The following is a 17,346-nucleotide window of genomic DNA, read 5'->3' on the forward strand; positions in this document are numbered from 1 at the left end:
TTTGCAAACGAATCAGTGGACAAAGGATTAATCTCCAAAATATATAAACAGCTCATGTAGCTCAATATTAAAAAAACAACCCAATCCAAAAATGGGCAGAAGACATAAATAGACATTTCTCCAAAGAAGACATACAGATGGCCAAGAAGCACATGAAAAGCTGCTCAGCATAACTAATTATTAGAGAAATGCAAATCAGAACTACAACGAGGTATCACCTCACACCAGTTAGAATGGGCATCACCAGAAATTCTACAAACAACAAATGCTGGAGAGGGTGTGGAGAAAAGGGAACCCTCTTGCACTGTTGGTGGGAATGTAAATTGATACAGCCACTATGGAGAACAGTATGAAGGTTCCTTAAAAAACTGAAAATAGAATTACCATATGACCCAGCAATCCCACTACTGGGCATATGCCCAGAGAAAACCATAATTCAAAAAGACACATGCACCCCAATGTTCATTGCAGCACTGTTTACAACAGCCAGGTCATGGAAGCAACCTAAATGCCCATCGACAGACGAATAGATAAAGAAGAAGTGGTACATATATACAATGGAATATAACTCAGCCATAAAAAGGAACGGAATTGAGTCATTTCTAGAGACGTGGATGGATCTAGAGACTGTCATACAGAGTGAAGTAAGTCAGAAAGAGAAAAACAAATATATATTAACACATATATGTGGAACCTAGAAAAATGATACCGATGAACCAGTTTGCAAGGTAGAAATAGAGACACAGATGTAGAGAACAAACGTATGGACACCAAGGGGGGAAAGTGGTGGGGTGGGGGTGGGATGAATTGGGAGATTGGGATTAACATGTATACACTGATGTGTATAAAATGGATGACTAATAAGGACCTGCTGTGTAAAAAAATTAAATTCAAAAAAAAAATCACCAGTCACCTTGCAATCTGTTGTTAAGGGGTTGGGATCTATCTATCTATCTTCTAACCTTTTTTTCTATTTATACATACATATTGTTTTCCTGTGTGTAATTTTTGTTATTCAATATTTAAACAGTACTGGGTTCGTACTGTAGTGCTATTTTGTAACCCTATTTTTCATTTATTTATATACTTTGAAAATGTTTTCCTGTTTCGTAAAATATTGTAGCCTGAGAACCTTTGTTTCATTGGACGCGTACAGTCCCCTAAAGCAGAGCTGCCCAGGCTGGAGCGGGGTCAGGAGCCTGGAGCCTCTCCCCCATTACCAGCTGCAGCCCCCTCAAAGAGGGGCCTGCAGAATCCAGAGGCGCTACCCGTAACATCATTCTAACCCCTGTATAGAAAGCTCACCATTTGCACCATAATTTATGTACCCGCTCTCCTATTTTGACTATTTCCATTTTTTCACTGTTTAGAATAATTGTTGAAAGCATCTCTGATATCTCTGCACGTGCTGTGATGAGCATGAATCCAGTTTATAATATTTTCACTTCGCTATTGTTTGAGTCGGTCCGGAAATGCAGAGAAACCGCCGGCAGCCCAGGGCGCCCTGGTGGTCCTGTCAGCCCTTGCTCGGCTCAGATCCTGAAGCTCGTTTTCTTGAGAGATTGCAGGCTTTTTCAAGAGGTGGTTGTATTGCGCCAGAAGTTTTGTAGTGGATATTGTGGGGTGTACAAAAAAGTTTAGAGTGTTGATAGGAATTATGAATTCACCCTCTAACTGTTCAGCATTACTGCAGAATTGTTTGTTGTCGTTTTATTACTTGGTTGGGGGGTGGACCAGGGCTGTCCTTCAGCTCGTGAGGCAGTTGAGGCATCTACTGTAGCTGTTACGCCCACTTGGTCTGGATTTTTTTCTCCTGTGTTCAGTTGTATCTCAGTAGCTCATTTTAAACTATAGGAGGATTGTAACTGGAGCTATTTTAGAGACCTCCTGGGTCTCTCATTTTGTCAGTGGCGGAAGCGAGAAGTGATGGACCTGAACTTACACAGCCAGCTGGAGGCAGGTCAAGTCTAGAGCACCCTTTCTTCCCCAGCTGTCAGACAGCCTCGCAGCCGCTTGAAGGAGGGTATCCTTGGTCTGTCACCCGACCATATCCCATCCCTCTCCTAAGTCCACCCCGCCACCTCCCTGCCCTTCCATTCTGATGCTGAGCACACCAGGAAGGCCAGAACTGGTTCAGATGCTGTTAACATGTCTGAGTCTCAGAACAGCTTGCCTGCTTTGAAGGGGAACTCATTTCTTCATCCATTTACTCAATCAGCAAGCATTTTACTCAGTGGATATCGTGTCTATACTGCACTAGGGGGTTGATGTAACACAGTGGTAGACAAAACAGTCATAGCCCCTCCCTCAAGGAGCATTACTCCCGACAGCGAAGAAACAAGTGACTCTAAAATGCAGGCTCTTGAAAGTGAGCCTGTTCTGCCTGGTTGAGAGTAATGGGAGATTAGGGAGAAGTGATCAATCTAGAACTAGAACGGTCAAGACCTCACTGAGGAAGTGGCATGGAGACTGGAAGGCGCTTTGCCAGTAGCCAGAGGACGAGTGGTCCAGACGGAGAGCACAGCATGTGCCAGGAAGAGAGAACTTGATGGGTTGAGAAGCCGAGGAGGCCTGGCGTGGTTGAAGGGTAGTGGGAATGGGTGGAGGGGCTTAAGACAGGTTGTGCTGGGGTTAGACCTATACTGGGAGGTTGGATTTGAATCCAGTTTGATGGAAAGTGGTTGATGTGTTTTAAGCAGGAAAGTGATATGATCTGATAAATCACTTGAAAACATCAGTCTAACAGCATGACACAGCACATGAGACTGGCCTTTGGAGTTAGTAAAAACCTAAATTAGTAACCTGACCATCTGCCTTACTTACTGTTTGACCTTGGGCAAGTTGCTTAACCTCTCTAAGCCTGTTTCCTCATTAATTGGGTGAGACTAAGACACATCTTACAGAGTTGTTTCAAGCAACAACTTTAGATAACATATGTTAAACACAGTACTATCATTTTAATAACTATTTCAGACTGCCTGGGTTGGAACATGGTGTAATGGGATGCATTATCGTACAGTTTATAGAATGAGGCAGGGGAACAACTGCGAAACTTCCAGTGGAGAGAGTGGTGCGATGTGAAGAACCTTTGGGAGTCTCCCCCCTCCACCTCCCCAGCCTCAAAAGACCTATTTCAGTATCTGAAATGCTATCATTATGTTTTTTCCACCACTACTGCTGAGCCTTTCAAGTGTAAAGAATTCTAAGAAAATAAACCGAGTCACACTTTATCAAGAGTCTGTGTTGTACATGCATTGCAGGCCGTATCTGTATGTCACACAGCCCCCTGGCAGCATGTGGAGTGGCCTTGAATGACTTGCCCAAGCACACCCTAGCTGAGTGCATGTCACCTGCTTGACCATGTGAGCACGGGGCACTCTGGCATCTGTGAAGGGTACACTTACAAAGCCCTTAACAGTGCATGAGGTGGTATCATTAACCCTCATCCCTCCACTTCTGAGCAGTATTCTTTGTTTCCCCTTGATGCATATGCAACCAAATAAAATAAAGCTTAGCTTAATAGGTCAGTAATCGCTTATAATAACTGTTCATTCATATATGTAGTATGTTGTAGTTTTCAAAGCATTCCGATACCTGTAAGAAGATGGTGCTGTAAGCAGTTCATTGCCTTTAGTGTCGGACCTGGTTTGTGCTTTGACGCCTCCAATTCATAGTGTGTTTGAACACACCTTGCAGGGTTACCAGGAGCAGCCAATGAAGCAGGCAACCCTGCGTGTCTGCAGTGAAGCGGGATCTTCGTTGGTGTCAGGCCCTGGTCCCCTCACATCGGCGTGGGCTAGTTGAGGAAGGTGCCAGGACACCCATTTTTAAATCAGGAAGCCAAGTCAGCAGGTCAGATGGTTCTCCCAAAGTCACAGGCCAGGAGTGATGTGTGGCCTCATGCCTCTCGGCTCCCACCAAAACCTCTTTTCTCCAGATCTTAATGCCCTGGAAAACGGCCTGATGACAAGGCACCAGTATAAAATACCTTCAGGGTGGTGAGTAACTGTCTAGGGCATGAAGGAGTTAACACACCAGACAGAATACCTAATTTATACCTGGGAATCTCAGCAGAACTTCTGGGAGCTGGCTCATTACTTTAATTGGATTTTCCAACGTGTTGAGCAAGTCAGCAGATTCGCATTAGCCTTACTTTCAGAGGAGCTGTTTCCCTCTGTAGAGGGGAAGGAGAGAGAGGGGGAGGCAGTGGGCAGTGGAGAGAGGGTGTCAGAGCTAATGCAGGATGACAAAGCAAGCCCGTTAGGACGTCCTCGTTAATTGATACGGTCGCACGTGCATGTAGGTGTTAAGGGCGGAGGTGTATGGGGGTACCCTTTGCAGAGCTGTGCTGCTTTCTCCTGCTCTCACACAGGGAAGAACAGCGATGGTGCTGAGTCACTGCCCCCCCCCCTCCCCCGAGGCCCACACAGGCCAGCCAGAAACTGCCCTGCAGCGTGAGGACCCACAACTGCTTCTTGGCTCCTGTGTTGGAATCTGGTCAATTAGTGAACAAGGCCAGGTGAGCTGCTTCCCCTTAAGGAACATACCTTCTAGAAAAGAAAGACAGGTGGTAAATCGGTAAACAGGTAACGAGGCCATTTCATTTTGTAGCAAAGCTCTATGGGGTAAAGAGAAAATAAGGGCATAGATGCGTGTGTGTTTATATACACAGGAAAGTTGCCCCTGAAGTCATTTCCAATGGCTGGAATTACAGTTTGTATAATGTCTGGGAGTGTTTAAGCAGTTGTAAGGAATAAATGGTTATTTTTATCAAAGCCAATATTAATTACAGTTTATTTGCTTAAACAAGTCATTTTTGCATCGTTATGCAGAACGGTAGACCTCAGCCACCTCCTGTCTGGTTTATCCCAAATTTTTTGGTGGGCTTGATGTATATGCTCCTAGGGGAAAATTTCCCCCGCTTTTTTTAATATTTATTTATTTGGCTGTGTCGGGTCTTAGTTGCGGCATGCGGGATCTAGTTCTAGTGACCAGGGATCGAACCCAGGTCCCCTGCATTGGGAGCCTGGAGTCTTAGCCACTGGACCACCAGGGAAGTCCCAGGGAAATTTCGCCTTTGTGAGGAAGGAAATGAACAGCAGTTTGTTTGGAAAGTAGTGTCTTTACCCAACTACACCTCATTCCTGCAATGGTCTTTAATGTGTTGTGTGCTTAGTAAAATGGAAAAGATATACTTCTTAAAACATGCCCTCTAACCTTGTGTAATCTTGAATCACATAAAGAACTTACGTTAATTTAACTTTATTGATAAAGGAAATGGATTGAGAGTAAATGAGAGTGGAGTAATCGATAGGACTTCGGTAAAGTAAATGGGAAATAATTATATAATAGAATTAAAAGGCTTCTTTTAAAAATCTGAGGATTCTGAAGGTGATACGGGAAGTCTGTCCACTAATATTATTATTGTGTTATGTTGGCTGCATTGCCCATGGGGTGCTTTTGTTACACATCCGTTTGCAATGAACAGTTTGCTCAGGTCATGAAAAGGATTCCTGAAAGAGCCGGAAAATTAAAAACAAACAAACAGGAAAATGACAGAATCCTACACCTGTGAAGCCTTGCGACCCATCCCTGTCACAGAGCAACACCTTCAAATATCTGAGAGAGTAGGTGTTCTTAGTTGGGATGGCCAAGGAAGGGACGTTTCATTTTGCCCAAATATGTCCTAAAAGTTTCCTCCTCTTGAGATTGCTCTGTTCTCTCTGACTTCTTTCAGTATCTTTATAATAACAGACAGTTACTATTCACTTAACACAATCTCCTTTGCCAGTTTTTATAAATTAACCTACCTTTTCACCAGGAAATGAGTTAGGAGGAGTCTGTAAGTTTAAATTTTTTTTCCTGTGGCCTTTTCATGGGATCATCAGTGGGAAGATTCTCAAATCATAATACATGGTTATTTTGCCTTCTTGGTTTCTTATCAGCCCCCAGGAGTATGTGAGTGGATAACCACAGAGAAATTCTTAATTCTTGGGGTTTTCCATCAATGCGACTGCAGTCCAGTGCCTGCCCAGTGCCTGACCATGTGCCTGACCATGATGACTGGGCCGAAAGGTGATGCCGTGTGTTCGTTGTGTGATCAGTACGCGGTTTTCGAGGGACTTTTCCTTCCCAATAACCCCCACATTGAGTACAGACCACAGACTTTCACGATTCTTTTATTGTTACTTTGTAACACAGCCTTCAGGTCAAGGTGGCAATGACGTTTATGTATTTTTTGGTCTTTCCTGCTTCATTTCCCGAAGGATGAGAGACACTGGGGAAAGCCTTGATTCAGGACTAATAGTTAAAAATGCTTTATGATCACTGTCTCTTCATGTTTTGTTTTAGAATTTTTACTTTTTTTGAATCCACAATGTAGTACGTGTTACCCCCCCGACATGCAGAAGGTACACAGTACAAGGCTCCTCTCCCACCCTGTGTCCTTGCCCTACCCCTACCCCGTGTCCATCCCTGGCGGGGACCAATGTCAGCAGTTTAGTCTGTATCCTCTCAGAAAGAATTTAAGCATGAACATATTTTTTTCCTCTTTTTATCCAAATCCTTGTACACCATGAATACTGTTTTTCACTTTGCTTTTATCACAAAACAGTTTATCTTGGAGATATTTCCAAAGTTAAACATAAAAAGCTTTCTCATTTTTATGGCAATTGTGTAGAACTTCCATAATTTATTAACTGGTCCCCTACTGATAAGCACTAAACTTAGCATCAGTATAAACATTCCTGTCGAGGAGACCCTTGTACACATGCGACTTTGTGTTTCCTTCATTCTACAGATATTTATTGAGTACCTACTCTGTGCTATGCAGTGTTCTAAATTCTGAAAGCATAGCAGTGAACTTACAGACCCCAGTCTCAAAGAGCTTGCATTCAGATTGGGAACACAGCAAACAAATAAGGAAACAGATACAGATAAAAGGTTAAGGAAACAGATACAGATAAAGGGTTAAGGGCAGTAAGTGTTGAGATGAAAATGCAAGATCTCCACGAACAGAGGAAAGGTAGGTTCTGGCTTGATGAGCGGAGATCCCTGCCTCACTTACCACCATCCACGCAAACGCCCAAGACCCACAGGGTAGCAGGATGCAGGGGGCTTGTGACCCAGGAATGAGACTGTTGAGGACTCGGAGCAAGATGTTATTCCCACTGTCTGTCTGGGGCAGAGAATGAGTCCTGTTAATCTTTGTTTTTCCCATCTCATACCCAAAGCCAGTGTTTTTCAACCTTTTCTTTTATTATTACTACCTGCAGACTCCCACCCCAAGGAGCTTTTTAAAAGATAGTCTTTGGGCTTCCCTGGTGGCGCAGTGGTTGAGAGTCTGCCTGCCGATGCAGGGGACGCGGGTTCGTGTTCCCGGTCCGGGAAGATCCCACATGCCGCAGAGCGGCTGGGCCCATGAGCCGTGGCCACTGAGCCTGCGCGTCTGGAGCCTGTGCTCTGCAACAGGAGGGGCCGCAGCGGTGAGAGGCCCGCTACCACAAAAAAAAAGAAAAGATAGTCTTTTCCTAATAACTTTCTCCGTGAAATTTTAATACCACACATATTCTCTATATCAGTTTACATACTGTGACCCTTTGGAAAGCCACAAACCATAGTCTGTAATCATATTTATTATTATTAATTAAATATTATAGCTATTATATAATTATATTATCAATAATTAATAATGTAATTATAAACTATGTCTTATATTACTGTTATTAATTAAATATGTTTTATTATTGTTGATAATTAAATATTAATGTTATTGATATTATTTTCACCCCACACCCTAAGACCTAGTGCCCTCGACCTCCCAGAACCTAGGCTGTGCATCACGGCCCTCTCACTGTTGGCCGGCCTGCCAGCCCGGCTGTTTCTCTGCATGGGTGGTGGTGAGATTGCAAAGATGGAATGTCTTGGTAGGAATCTCTTTGTCTGAAATAAAAAAGAAAGAGATGGTTGTTTCTGACCCCAGTCGTCTGGTGGTGTGCGTTGGAAAACTGCCCTCGTGTGTCACATTGGTGGTCAGGGAGGGCAAGACGTGGAGTGACTCGGAGCTGCAGGAAGCCTCGGATGAGAACCACGGGACAGGGCCAGGGAGGAGTTCAGGGCTGGAGGGAAGGTCTCCCCGCCCTGCCCGTCTGTTCCCACATTGCCTTATTCGAATTTAACATCCCATAGGATTTTATGGTAATAAACGCTTCCCAGGTGTCAGGGAGCACACCAGCACTTTCCCCGTGCATTAACTCATTGCATCTTCACAGCAGCCACCCACCACAGGTTCTGGTAGCCTCGCTTTAGAGCGGTGGTTAAGAGGGTCATGCACAGAGCCTGTAAGTGTCAGCGTTGCTTCCTCTCACACCACCGTCTCCCTCTGCCTGACCTCATCATGCGTTAGAGCTGGTTGCGTACTGACTGCGTCTGCCCCTGGGTCGTCAGCCCTCTGTAGGCAGGCCGTGTTGTGTACATCATCGCACCCCCGTCCCAGGCCCTGGCATAGCGAGTGTCACAGAATAGGTACTTCATAAATGAGCGATGGAAGGGTGGTTGGACGGGTGGGCGGCTGATAAACGAATACGCTCACACATGAGTAAAATTCCTTCTCGAATGAGGGGACCCGCCAGCCTCTCCATCTGTAACCGGTGCTGCGGGTCCCTGCGGTCTCAGTTCCACGCTGCTGGAACTGGTTTCGCCAAGATGCCAGGGCTCCCCCTGAAGACGGACTGTATAGCGCTTCTCAGCCCTCGTTTTCCTGACTCTTTCCACACTGGCCCATCCCTCCCTTGGTTTCCCTGCCACCCTGCTCCCCAGTTGGGTACATTCCTTCCCCCTCTCTCTGTAGACTGCTCTTCGCACCACCCTAAAATCAAGGAGACCCAGGCCTCCGCCCTGGAACAGTGAAAAAACCCCTGCTCCAGCTGTAGATTGCACTTCCTAAATAGCTTTCCTTTTAACAGAACTTGGCACCGAGGATACAGTCGCGAGCAGGAGCGTCGCTGTCTCTGCCCTCGTTTCACCGAGCTTATGTGTGACGGGGTGACCGTGCTCAGTCGGCAGCGGCCGGTTTTGCTGTCCCACGTGCACCTTCTTTTTCTCACCGTCTCCCGTCTTTGTTTGCTTTTCAGCTCCAGGGCCTGAGCCACAACGTGATCTTCACCTTGGATTCCTTGTTGAAAGGAGACCTAAAGGGAGTCAAAGGAGTGAGTGTTGAGAAATTTGATTTTCAGTTTAGCTTGAAAGGGTTGCCTTCTTTCTCTTCTAAGATCCCGGTGGTACTCATGTCTGAAAGGCACTCTGAACGTTTTCAGCATAAAAGATGCTGTTGGAAAATGATCATTAGAAAAAAATACACCGCTTCACATGGCGCTATTGCCCGAGAGACAAGATGAGACACTCAGGAAGACCGGGGCGGCGGGGGGCGTCTTCGCTGAGTCTGGGCTCCCCCCTGGAGGACCCGTGGACCCACCTTTCAGAACCACTGGGTCCTCCCTCATCGTCGTGACCGGGAACGCACACCATCCCACTCTCTTAGCTTCTCGGGTGTAATAAGTTGTGTGATGTGCCTGAAAGTGTCCTATAAAGGAGAGCATTTCTGCTAAGATGTTGCTGGAAGATTATGCACCTTTAAGCAAAAGTACTTTCAATCTCAGTTTTATTTTCTCTTTTTTAAGGATCTCAAGAAGCCATTTGACAAAGCTTGGAAAGATTATGAGACAAAGTTGTAAGTGTTTTTTTTTTTTTTGGTTGGTTGCTTGGTTTATTTGCTGTGAGTATTCTAAGAAAAAGAATAACTACAAGAAGGACAGAGCCCTGAACTAATAGCGTTGGGACAAAACACTGTTGAGTCCATCCTCGTAAGGGCTGAGAGGCTGGGTGTTCTGACCTGACTAGAAGTGCTGACACCTCCCGTGCTAGTTGTGTCTGGAGTGAGATGTACTTTCACTGTCGGGTATTTGGGCATCCATGGCTGATACAAACTGTCAAGTTGTAGGTCTGTGACTGTTGCAACTTTCCTTTCGTTATAGTTAGCACATAACTGGAGACCATTTACACATTTCAGGATAGCACGGCAACTGGGCAGTACAAATAATACCCAGTGTGTGTGACATCTGTCTGCCCACCAGGGCCTGTGCAGAGTGCTTTACATGCATGACCTCCTCACAGCAACCCTCTCTGTGTGCACCTTGCACCGTCTGTTTATGGCTTAGGAAACTGAAGCTTAGAAAGGCTGAGGGGCCTGCAGAAAGTCCTAAGGCTAATAAATGTCGGGCTGGTGTCCCCTCCAGTCTGTGTAACCCCAGAGCTGGAGCCGTGTGGCATGACGGCAGTCAGAGGCCTGCGTGCTGGGGTTATCATGCGGGATGACGGGGAGGCCGCACGTGAGGTCTTGTCGTGGGCCTGACTCATCCTTGTGCGGTACTGTTCCTACCACATCTCTTTGTGATTATTGCTCTGAGGCATTTGTAACCAGGCTGTGGAGTGGGGTGGGAGGAGAAATGTATTTATAAACATTTAATAAAAGTCTTAGCTGTAAACTTGGATAAGTACAAACATGAGAGAATAAAAGCATTTCCGTAGGCAGCAGTAACAGCAGAGTGAAAACACAAGCCAAAGAAAAACAAATTCAGGACTAAGTTATGCCCGCCCGTCATGTTTCTTCTCAAGAGTCGGTAGCTTCCTGCTTTCTTCCCACCCACACCAGTGGAGAGAGAGCTGAGGTTTATTCTCCTTCTGGTAAAATCCCTGCCTTCACACCCATTTAACCTCCAAGGCGATGTGATGAAAAGAGTTGCTTAGGAATGGCACGAGGGTATTACAGTGAATCCCAGCCAGGTCTGTAGGTTTTCCATTGGGTCAATGGCTTGATTTTCCACTGTGTTTGTATGTAGACAAGGATATTGGCTTTCTTTGGGGTTTGATATCCTACCCCACAATTTAAAAGAAGACTTGAAGGCTAAATCAGTCTTTGCTTTCACAACTAGAAATTATAGGCTCTTTCTGAAATTAGAAGTCTGCTTTCAAATTAAATGGATTTTCAGAAAAAGGGCTGTGACCCCTGGTGTTAATACCAAAGTATCAAATGTCATAGCCAAGCGTTAGCCTCGGGTACCGTAGGTTTAATGTGGTCCCTCCCTCTTATTTCCCCGGTTGCTTCCCAGCTGAAGAACATTTTCATAGCGTTCCAAATTGTAGATTAGGATTTCTTCTAAATCCTTATTTTGTACAATCCAGTGCCAGGTGGTTGAATGATTAAAACGTTACTGAGGTATGAAAACAGCCTAAGTTTAGAGAAATATTGGAAATTGCTTTTGACTAATTTACATGCATGTCTACAAAGACCCATTATCTACTTTGTCTTGAATTAACTCTTAAATCTCAATCTATTGATAATCAAGATATGCCTCAGGCCCCCAACCTTCTGATTCTTTTTCATCGTAAGGTGCCTTACTCTAGAAAAAGTAAACTGTCAGAATTACTTGATGCCAACCAAAATATAAGAGAATTTATATGAATCCATTCATGTGGGAGATCGGAGTTAAAATGTAGGAAGTCTCCTTGGTGAAGATCCATGCAATGTGTTGATTCTCTTTGAACTTAGATTTTCACTTTTGATCGATGCTCTCCATTTAAGAGTTCCTGCCTCCTAACTCCGGTAATTAAGAAATAATCAGGTGGCTCCCATTAAAGGGAGGACACGACTGCGGTGTTTTTGTTTCTAATGATGGCACCCGCTTTCATTACAGTACAAAAATTGAGAAGGAGAAAAGGGAGCACGCCAAACAGCACGGGATGATCCGCACGGAGATCACCGGAGCTGAGATCGCGGAAGAAATGGAGAAGGAGAGGCGCCTCTTTCAGCTCCAAATGTGCGAAGTAAGAGCAGACTTTTCAGCCCTTTGCCTAGAATTTGATTAACTGTCATCCTTCCTGCTAGTCAGCAGTCTTTATGCTTAAATGCAGGCTGTGTTTGATGATTAGAGGAGGGGACTGTTTCTCAAGGACTCTAATCTCCACTTTTCTCCAAGCCTTTTGGGATCCGCCGTTTCACTGTTGTCTCATATTTTGAGCCTGGGTCCTATGGGGCTCTTTAAGCCAAAACAGGATTCTTTGGTGAGAACTTTACTATTGCTTGTGAGTGAGTGTGGAAAAACAATTTTGGTGAGGGGTAACACTGGTGAATATTAAGTTTTACTGGTACAGATGTACAGCATGTTGCTTTTTTTTTAACCACGTGTCCAAGTTTGAATGAAAACTTGAAGTAGTGATTAAAGTCTGAGCTCATGAAAAAAATAAATGCAACAAAAAGCATGTTGCCTTAGACTTAGAGCAGTGGTTCTCAAACGGGGTTCCCATTGGCATTCCCTGACCTAGAGACCAACCCATTCTGATGCTGAGTAATGGAATTCCTTTTGCAGTTTTCAGAAGATATTAAAGGGGCTAGAATTTTCTCACTTTCAAGTTTTTCTTCCCTAATTTTTTTTCTTTATCCCCCCCCCCCATTATTACCCTTTGGCTCCTTGAACTTGTCTGTTTGTGAACACTTCCATGCAGTAAAACAAGTTAACAAGAAACAAACAATATCAGGGCTTCCCTGGTGGCACAGTGGTTGAGAGGCCGCCTGCCGATGCAGGGGACACGGGTTTGTGCCCCAGTCCGGGAAGATCCCACATGCTGCGGAGCGGCTGGGCCCGTGAGCCATGGCCGCTGAGCCTCCGTGTCCGGAGCCTTTGCTCTGCAATGGGAGAGGCCACAACAGTGAGAGGCCCGCGTACCGAAAAAAAAAAAAAAAAGATACAAACAATATCAACAGAAAATCTTGGCCAGTTGTGAAAATCAGAGCCAGTAGTGTTTAGTGCATACACTAATAATGCTTTTTTTTTTTCTTTCACTTTTTAGTAGCAAAAGTACTTTCCAATTCACCTCTGTGGTCTGGAAGTTTTATTATCTTACAAGCATATCCCTTAAAGAGAATGCCATCTGTCTTTCAATCCATCTCTCAGGTTTTGACCACGTGAACTATGAGTTTGAGATCCACTGCACACTGGGGGGAGATAATCAATTATTCCAGAATGTTTTGCTGTGCTTGATTTCTGCTTGTCTAGTAAACTAATCTTAAGCATCTATAAAATGCTAACACGCTGATCAGTTTGCTTGGTACACTTGTGACTGTGTCAAATTAGCATTCCCTAAATTAAGCTCACACTGTCTGGCGGCAGCTGAGCCCCAGTAACTCACACTGATTAACGACTGGTAATCTGATCAACGCACAACTCTGTTTTATTTCCGCAGTATCTCATTAAAGTTAACGAAATCAAGACCAAAAAGGGTGTGGATCTGCTGCAGAATCTGATAAAGTATTATCACGCACAGTGCAAGTAAGTGGACTATTGCAGTCATGATTATTAGCCCAAGTAAGGTCCCCTTCACTTCGTTGGTTTTCTTAATTCTTTCCTTTCTGGTCTTCATTTGGTCCCTGTATATAGCTGTATAATGACCTTCCACGGCCAAACGATAAGAAATGGTTTTGTCTTCCATCTTCAGCATTTTCTATAAATCCTTAACTCAAATTTGTGTAACTGTTCAGCTCCTCTAAATACTGTCTTACAAATGCTAACTTTGGCCTTGACAGCCAGTGGAGCTGTTGTCACAGATGCTTTTGTCACTAAAGAGGCCTTTCTAGGAACTCCCTCCCCCGCTTACTTGGCATTTTACCTATTATTGGGTCATTTGTACCACATATTCCTACTTGGGATTGTTTTTGTTTTGTTTTTTTCATCATCCAAGTTAAGTGAAATTAAATACTTTGGACATTAGCAATACTTGGTATTTATACTTGGATTCCTGTGTAGTTGCTGGTATATTTTGAGAGACATCCATTGTTCTACGCCGGCACCATTTTTGCTTATGTTGCAGGGCTACCTTTTTATTATGTTTGACATTCTGTGTCACCACATTTGCTTAGTTTACTTCTTGCTCACTTACTGGGTTAGTTTTATTGGTTTTATTGTAGAATTTTTGTCTGAAGATATGCCGGTTACCATTCAAGTCTGTATTGAGTCAGTGGAAGTTACAGAGAATAGAGTGCAAGGACTTTCCAAAGTGGTCCAGACAGCTCTCATAGTTATTTATAAGTAGAATACTGTAAAGGTCATTAGCACTAGGTAAAATGCTTACTCTCCAAAAAGTTAAAATTTATCATTTCCTTTGGTCATCTCTCTTAATTCTTTTTGGTAATGTTGTATCTAGGAGGATCTTCATGGTGAATGGCAACATTCAACGGGGCTAGCATTAAGGTGATGGGAAAAGCAGCAGGCTTGAGTCAGGCAGATAGACGAGTTCAAATCCTGGCTCTGCGGCCGGGTAACCACGTGACCTTTGTCAGGTGCATCTCTAATGTTCATAGTAGACCCACCTTGGGTTTTGCGAAGATGTGAGAATTAAGTGAGATAATGCATAGGGACTGCCTCACCCAGTGCCTGCTGCACTGTGCCTGTTTGCTGCTGGGATGGTTCTAAGTGGCACTAAAAATCATTCATTCACCTATTTTATTATACAGGATTGTTTCTCTTCAGGAAGATCAAACTTTTAATGATCAACTTGTTATTTACATAACTTTGATTTTACTTTTTTCCTCTTTTCAAAGTAAATTCCGCCTTGTATAAAACTTTCAGATATGTATAAAAGTAATTATAGTGAAGTAGAAATATTTTCGCATTTATAATTTTGCCTGTGGAAGCCTCATACTGACGACCTGGACTAACCTTTGCCTTCATAGTGTAGCAGGTGCTTGTGACACTTTGAAATGTGTGGTGGTGGTCCCTGATTTTAGTTTAGGGTGGAAGTTTTCATCTTTCATCAGTTTCAGTTTTCCTAGAATATTTTGAAACTTTTACAGAAATAAGTGAATCTCTTTGTCTTCTCAATTACTACAACACTAGAGCAGCAAGTCTGATTTCACCTGATTTTAGAAATCTCTTTTGATTTCAAAATCCCTGAGGAGGATTTAACCCACACAAACATGAGTTTTCCCAAAAAGATGTTTTGTAAACTAGAGATATATTAACCTTTGTTGGTAAAGGTGAAAAGAAGAGCATCCTCCCTTGATTCTTGGCTTTTTCCCTTTCCACAAATATTTATTACTCTCTTAACAGAGGCCAGGTACTTTTCTAGGTTCTGGGGTTCAGAGGTGAAACAAGGCTTCTGCCTATGGGAGTTAACTGTCTGGTATAGGAAGTAAGTCAGGTCTATCAGTAATCATAATGGGGCTGGAAAGTGACTGATAACACAGGGCATCAAGAGAAGGAGAGACTTCTGGCGACGGAGACTACAGAGGGCTCCTTAAAGGAGGTTGTGGCACTTGGAATTGGACTTGGAGGATGGCTGGCATTTGGGCACTGGAATCTGGTAGAAGCATCTACCCTAGGGCAGAGAAAGATCAGCAGAAGGAAACCCTACACGCTGAGAACTTCCTTGCAGGGAGAGAGATTCAAAGACATCCAGTAGTAGAACTGGGTTATAATGTAATTCAACCCCAGCTGCCCCAGGTTGAGCCGCAAGGATGCCATCACAGCGAGAAACCAGTGTACCTTTCTTCTGAGGACTACTCTTATTCTTTCCTACTTCAGTCAGTCTCTCCAAACTCTTTATAGATGTGTAGTGGACCTGTAAAGCATCCTCTACTTAGATTTAAAAAGAGAAATTTCATATTCTGAGAACTTATTCCAGTTCCCCAAATGATTTTCAATACATAGTAGTCAGGTGGAGCTCAAGAATGAATTTGCTCCAGTAATCTCTCGTGTACTCATAGTACCTCAGCGGGGATACAGCTGCTACAGCGGAAAAATAGAGGGCGCAGGAAAGAAGAGCTTTTGTCACCCGTTTCAGCTCCCCCCACCAGTTACTCCTCACTTTCAGACATGAACATTGTCAGTAACATGCTGCTTTCAAAACAAACACATTATTCTACTGCTCACCCACTCCTTTTACCACTTGGTGAGTATCATTATGGTCTGCAGACCCGAGAGCACTTACAAACATTACTTTACCATCCTTCATCTTGCAGATAATAACAGCTAGCATTTATAAGAGCAACCAGGAAATTGTAGCTCAGAAAAGATCAGTAACCTGCCCAAGGTCACAGTCATTCACTTAAAAGATGCTCAATAAATATGTGTCAAAACAGACAAAATAGAAGAAACCAAGGAAAAAAAGAAAATGGATTTCGAAGGTAAAAGCTTCTGTGAGTGAAAGGACACTGGTAAGCAAGTGAGAGGACAACCACAGAAGGGGAGAAGATATTTGCAAATCATTTATCTGATAAGGTTGTAGTGTCCAGAATATATAAAGAACCCTTACAGCTCAACAACAAAGAGATAAACAACTCAATTTAAAAACGGGCAAAGAATTCAAATAGCCATTTCTCCCAAAAAGATATACAAATGGCCAGAAAGCTCATGATTAAATGTTCCGCATCATTAGTCGTTAGGGAAGTGCAAATCAAAACCAAAGTGTAATGCCACATCACACCCACTAGGAAGACCGTAATTAAAAGCAGCAGTGGTGGAGTGGCGAGGCCAGTGGCACGATGGAGTGAGTCAGGGAGTGCTTACTCCTGAGATGGGCTACAGGGCAGCACGTTCCAGAGGTGGACGTCCACGTCAGATGTAGGAGGACAGCCTCACTGAGCCACCAGGAGAGTCAGCTGTACCCGAGGGGATCTCAGCAGCGGCAGGCAGTACGTGCTGTGTTTCCAGGCAGAACTGAGACAGGCACTCTTAGCTGAGACACCAGGAGGGGGTTGCAGGGTTACTGGAACACCCAGGTAGCTGTTCCAAGAGAAGAAAAGAAAAAACAGCCAACAATGTAATGAAGCTGTTATCATGAAAAAACAAAACAGTAACATAACAGAAAATAAGTCTTGATGGAAAAGTGGAGAAATTGGAACCCTCAGTACATTGCTGTAGAAAGGTAAATGGGGGGCAACTACTTTGGAAAACAGTCTGTCAGTTCCTCAGAAAGTTTAAATGTAGAGTTATGTGTCCTAGCAGTTCCACTCCTAGGTGTATACCCAAGATAATTGAAAACAAGTGTTTAATAAAAATGTGTTCGTGAATGCTTATAGCAGCATGATCTCCAACAGCCAAAATGTGGAAACACCCAAATATCCATCAGCTGATGAATGGAGAAACAAAAGATTGTGTAGCCATAAAAGGGAATGAAGCGGAAACCATAAACAAGACGAAAAGACAACCCTCAGAATGGGAGAAAATATTTGCAAACAAAGCAAGTGACAAAGGTTTAATCTCCATAATATACAAGCAGCTCATGCAGCTCAATATC

At 43.8% G+C, this 17,346-nt stretch overlaps 1 protein-coding gene across 1 annotated transcript in view; it reads left to right on the top strand.

Moving 5' to 3' along the window:
- The window catches only part of ASAP1 (ArfGAP with SH3 domain, ankyrin repeat and PH domain 1), a gene marked incomplete at its 5' end in the record, with an annotated part of 273,288 nt that overhangs the window by 169,106 nt on the left and 86,836 nt on the right, over nt 1–17,346 (top strand). The window contains 4 exons of the mRNA XM_082675313.1: nt 9,132–9,206; nt 9,678–9,727; nt 11,751–11,880; nt 13,297–13,382. Coding sequence (XP_082531439.1) covers nt 9,132–9,206; nt 9,678–9,727; nt 11,751–11,880; nt 13,297–13,382 — 341 coding nt within the window. The remainder of the gene's footprint in view (nt 1–9,131; nt 9,207–9,677; nt 9,728–11,750; nt 11,881–13,296; nt 13,383–17,346) is intronic.

This window comes from Grampus griseus, assembly GCF_964374135.1.
Source record: "Grampus griseus genome assembly, chromosome: 17".
In the NCBI taxonomy this organism is placed as follows: Eukaryota; Metazoa; Chordata; class Mammalia; order Artiodactyla; family Delphinidae; genus Grampus; species Grampus griseus.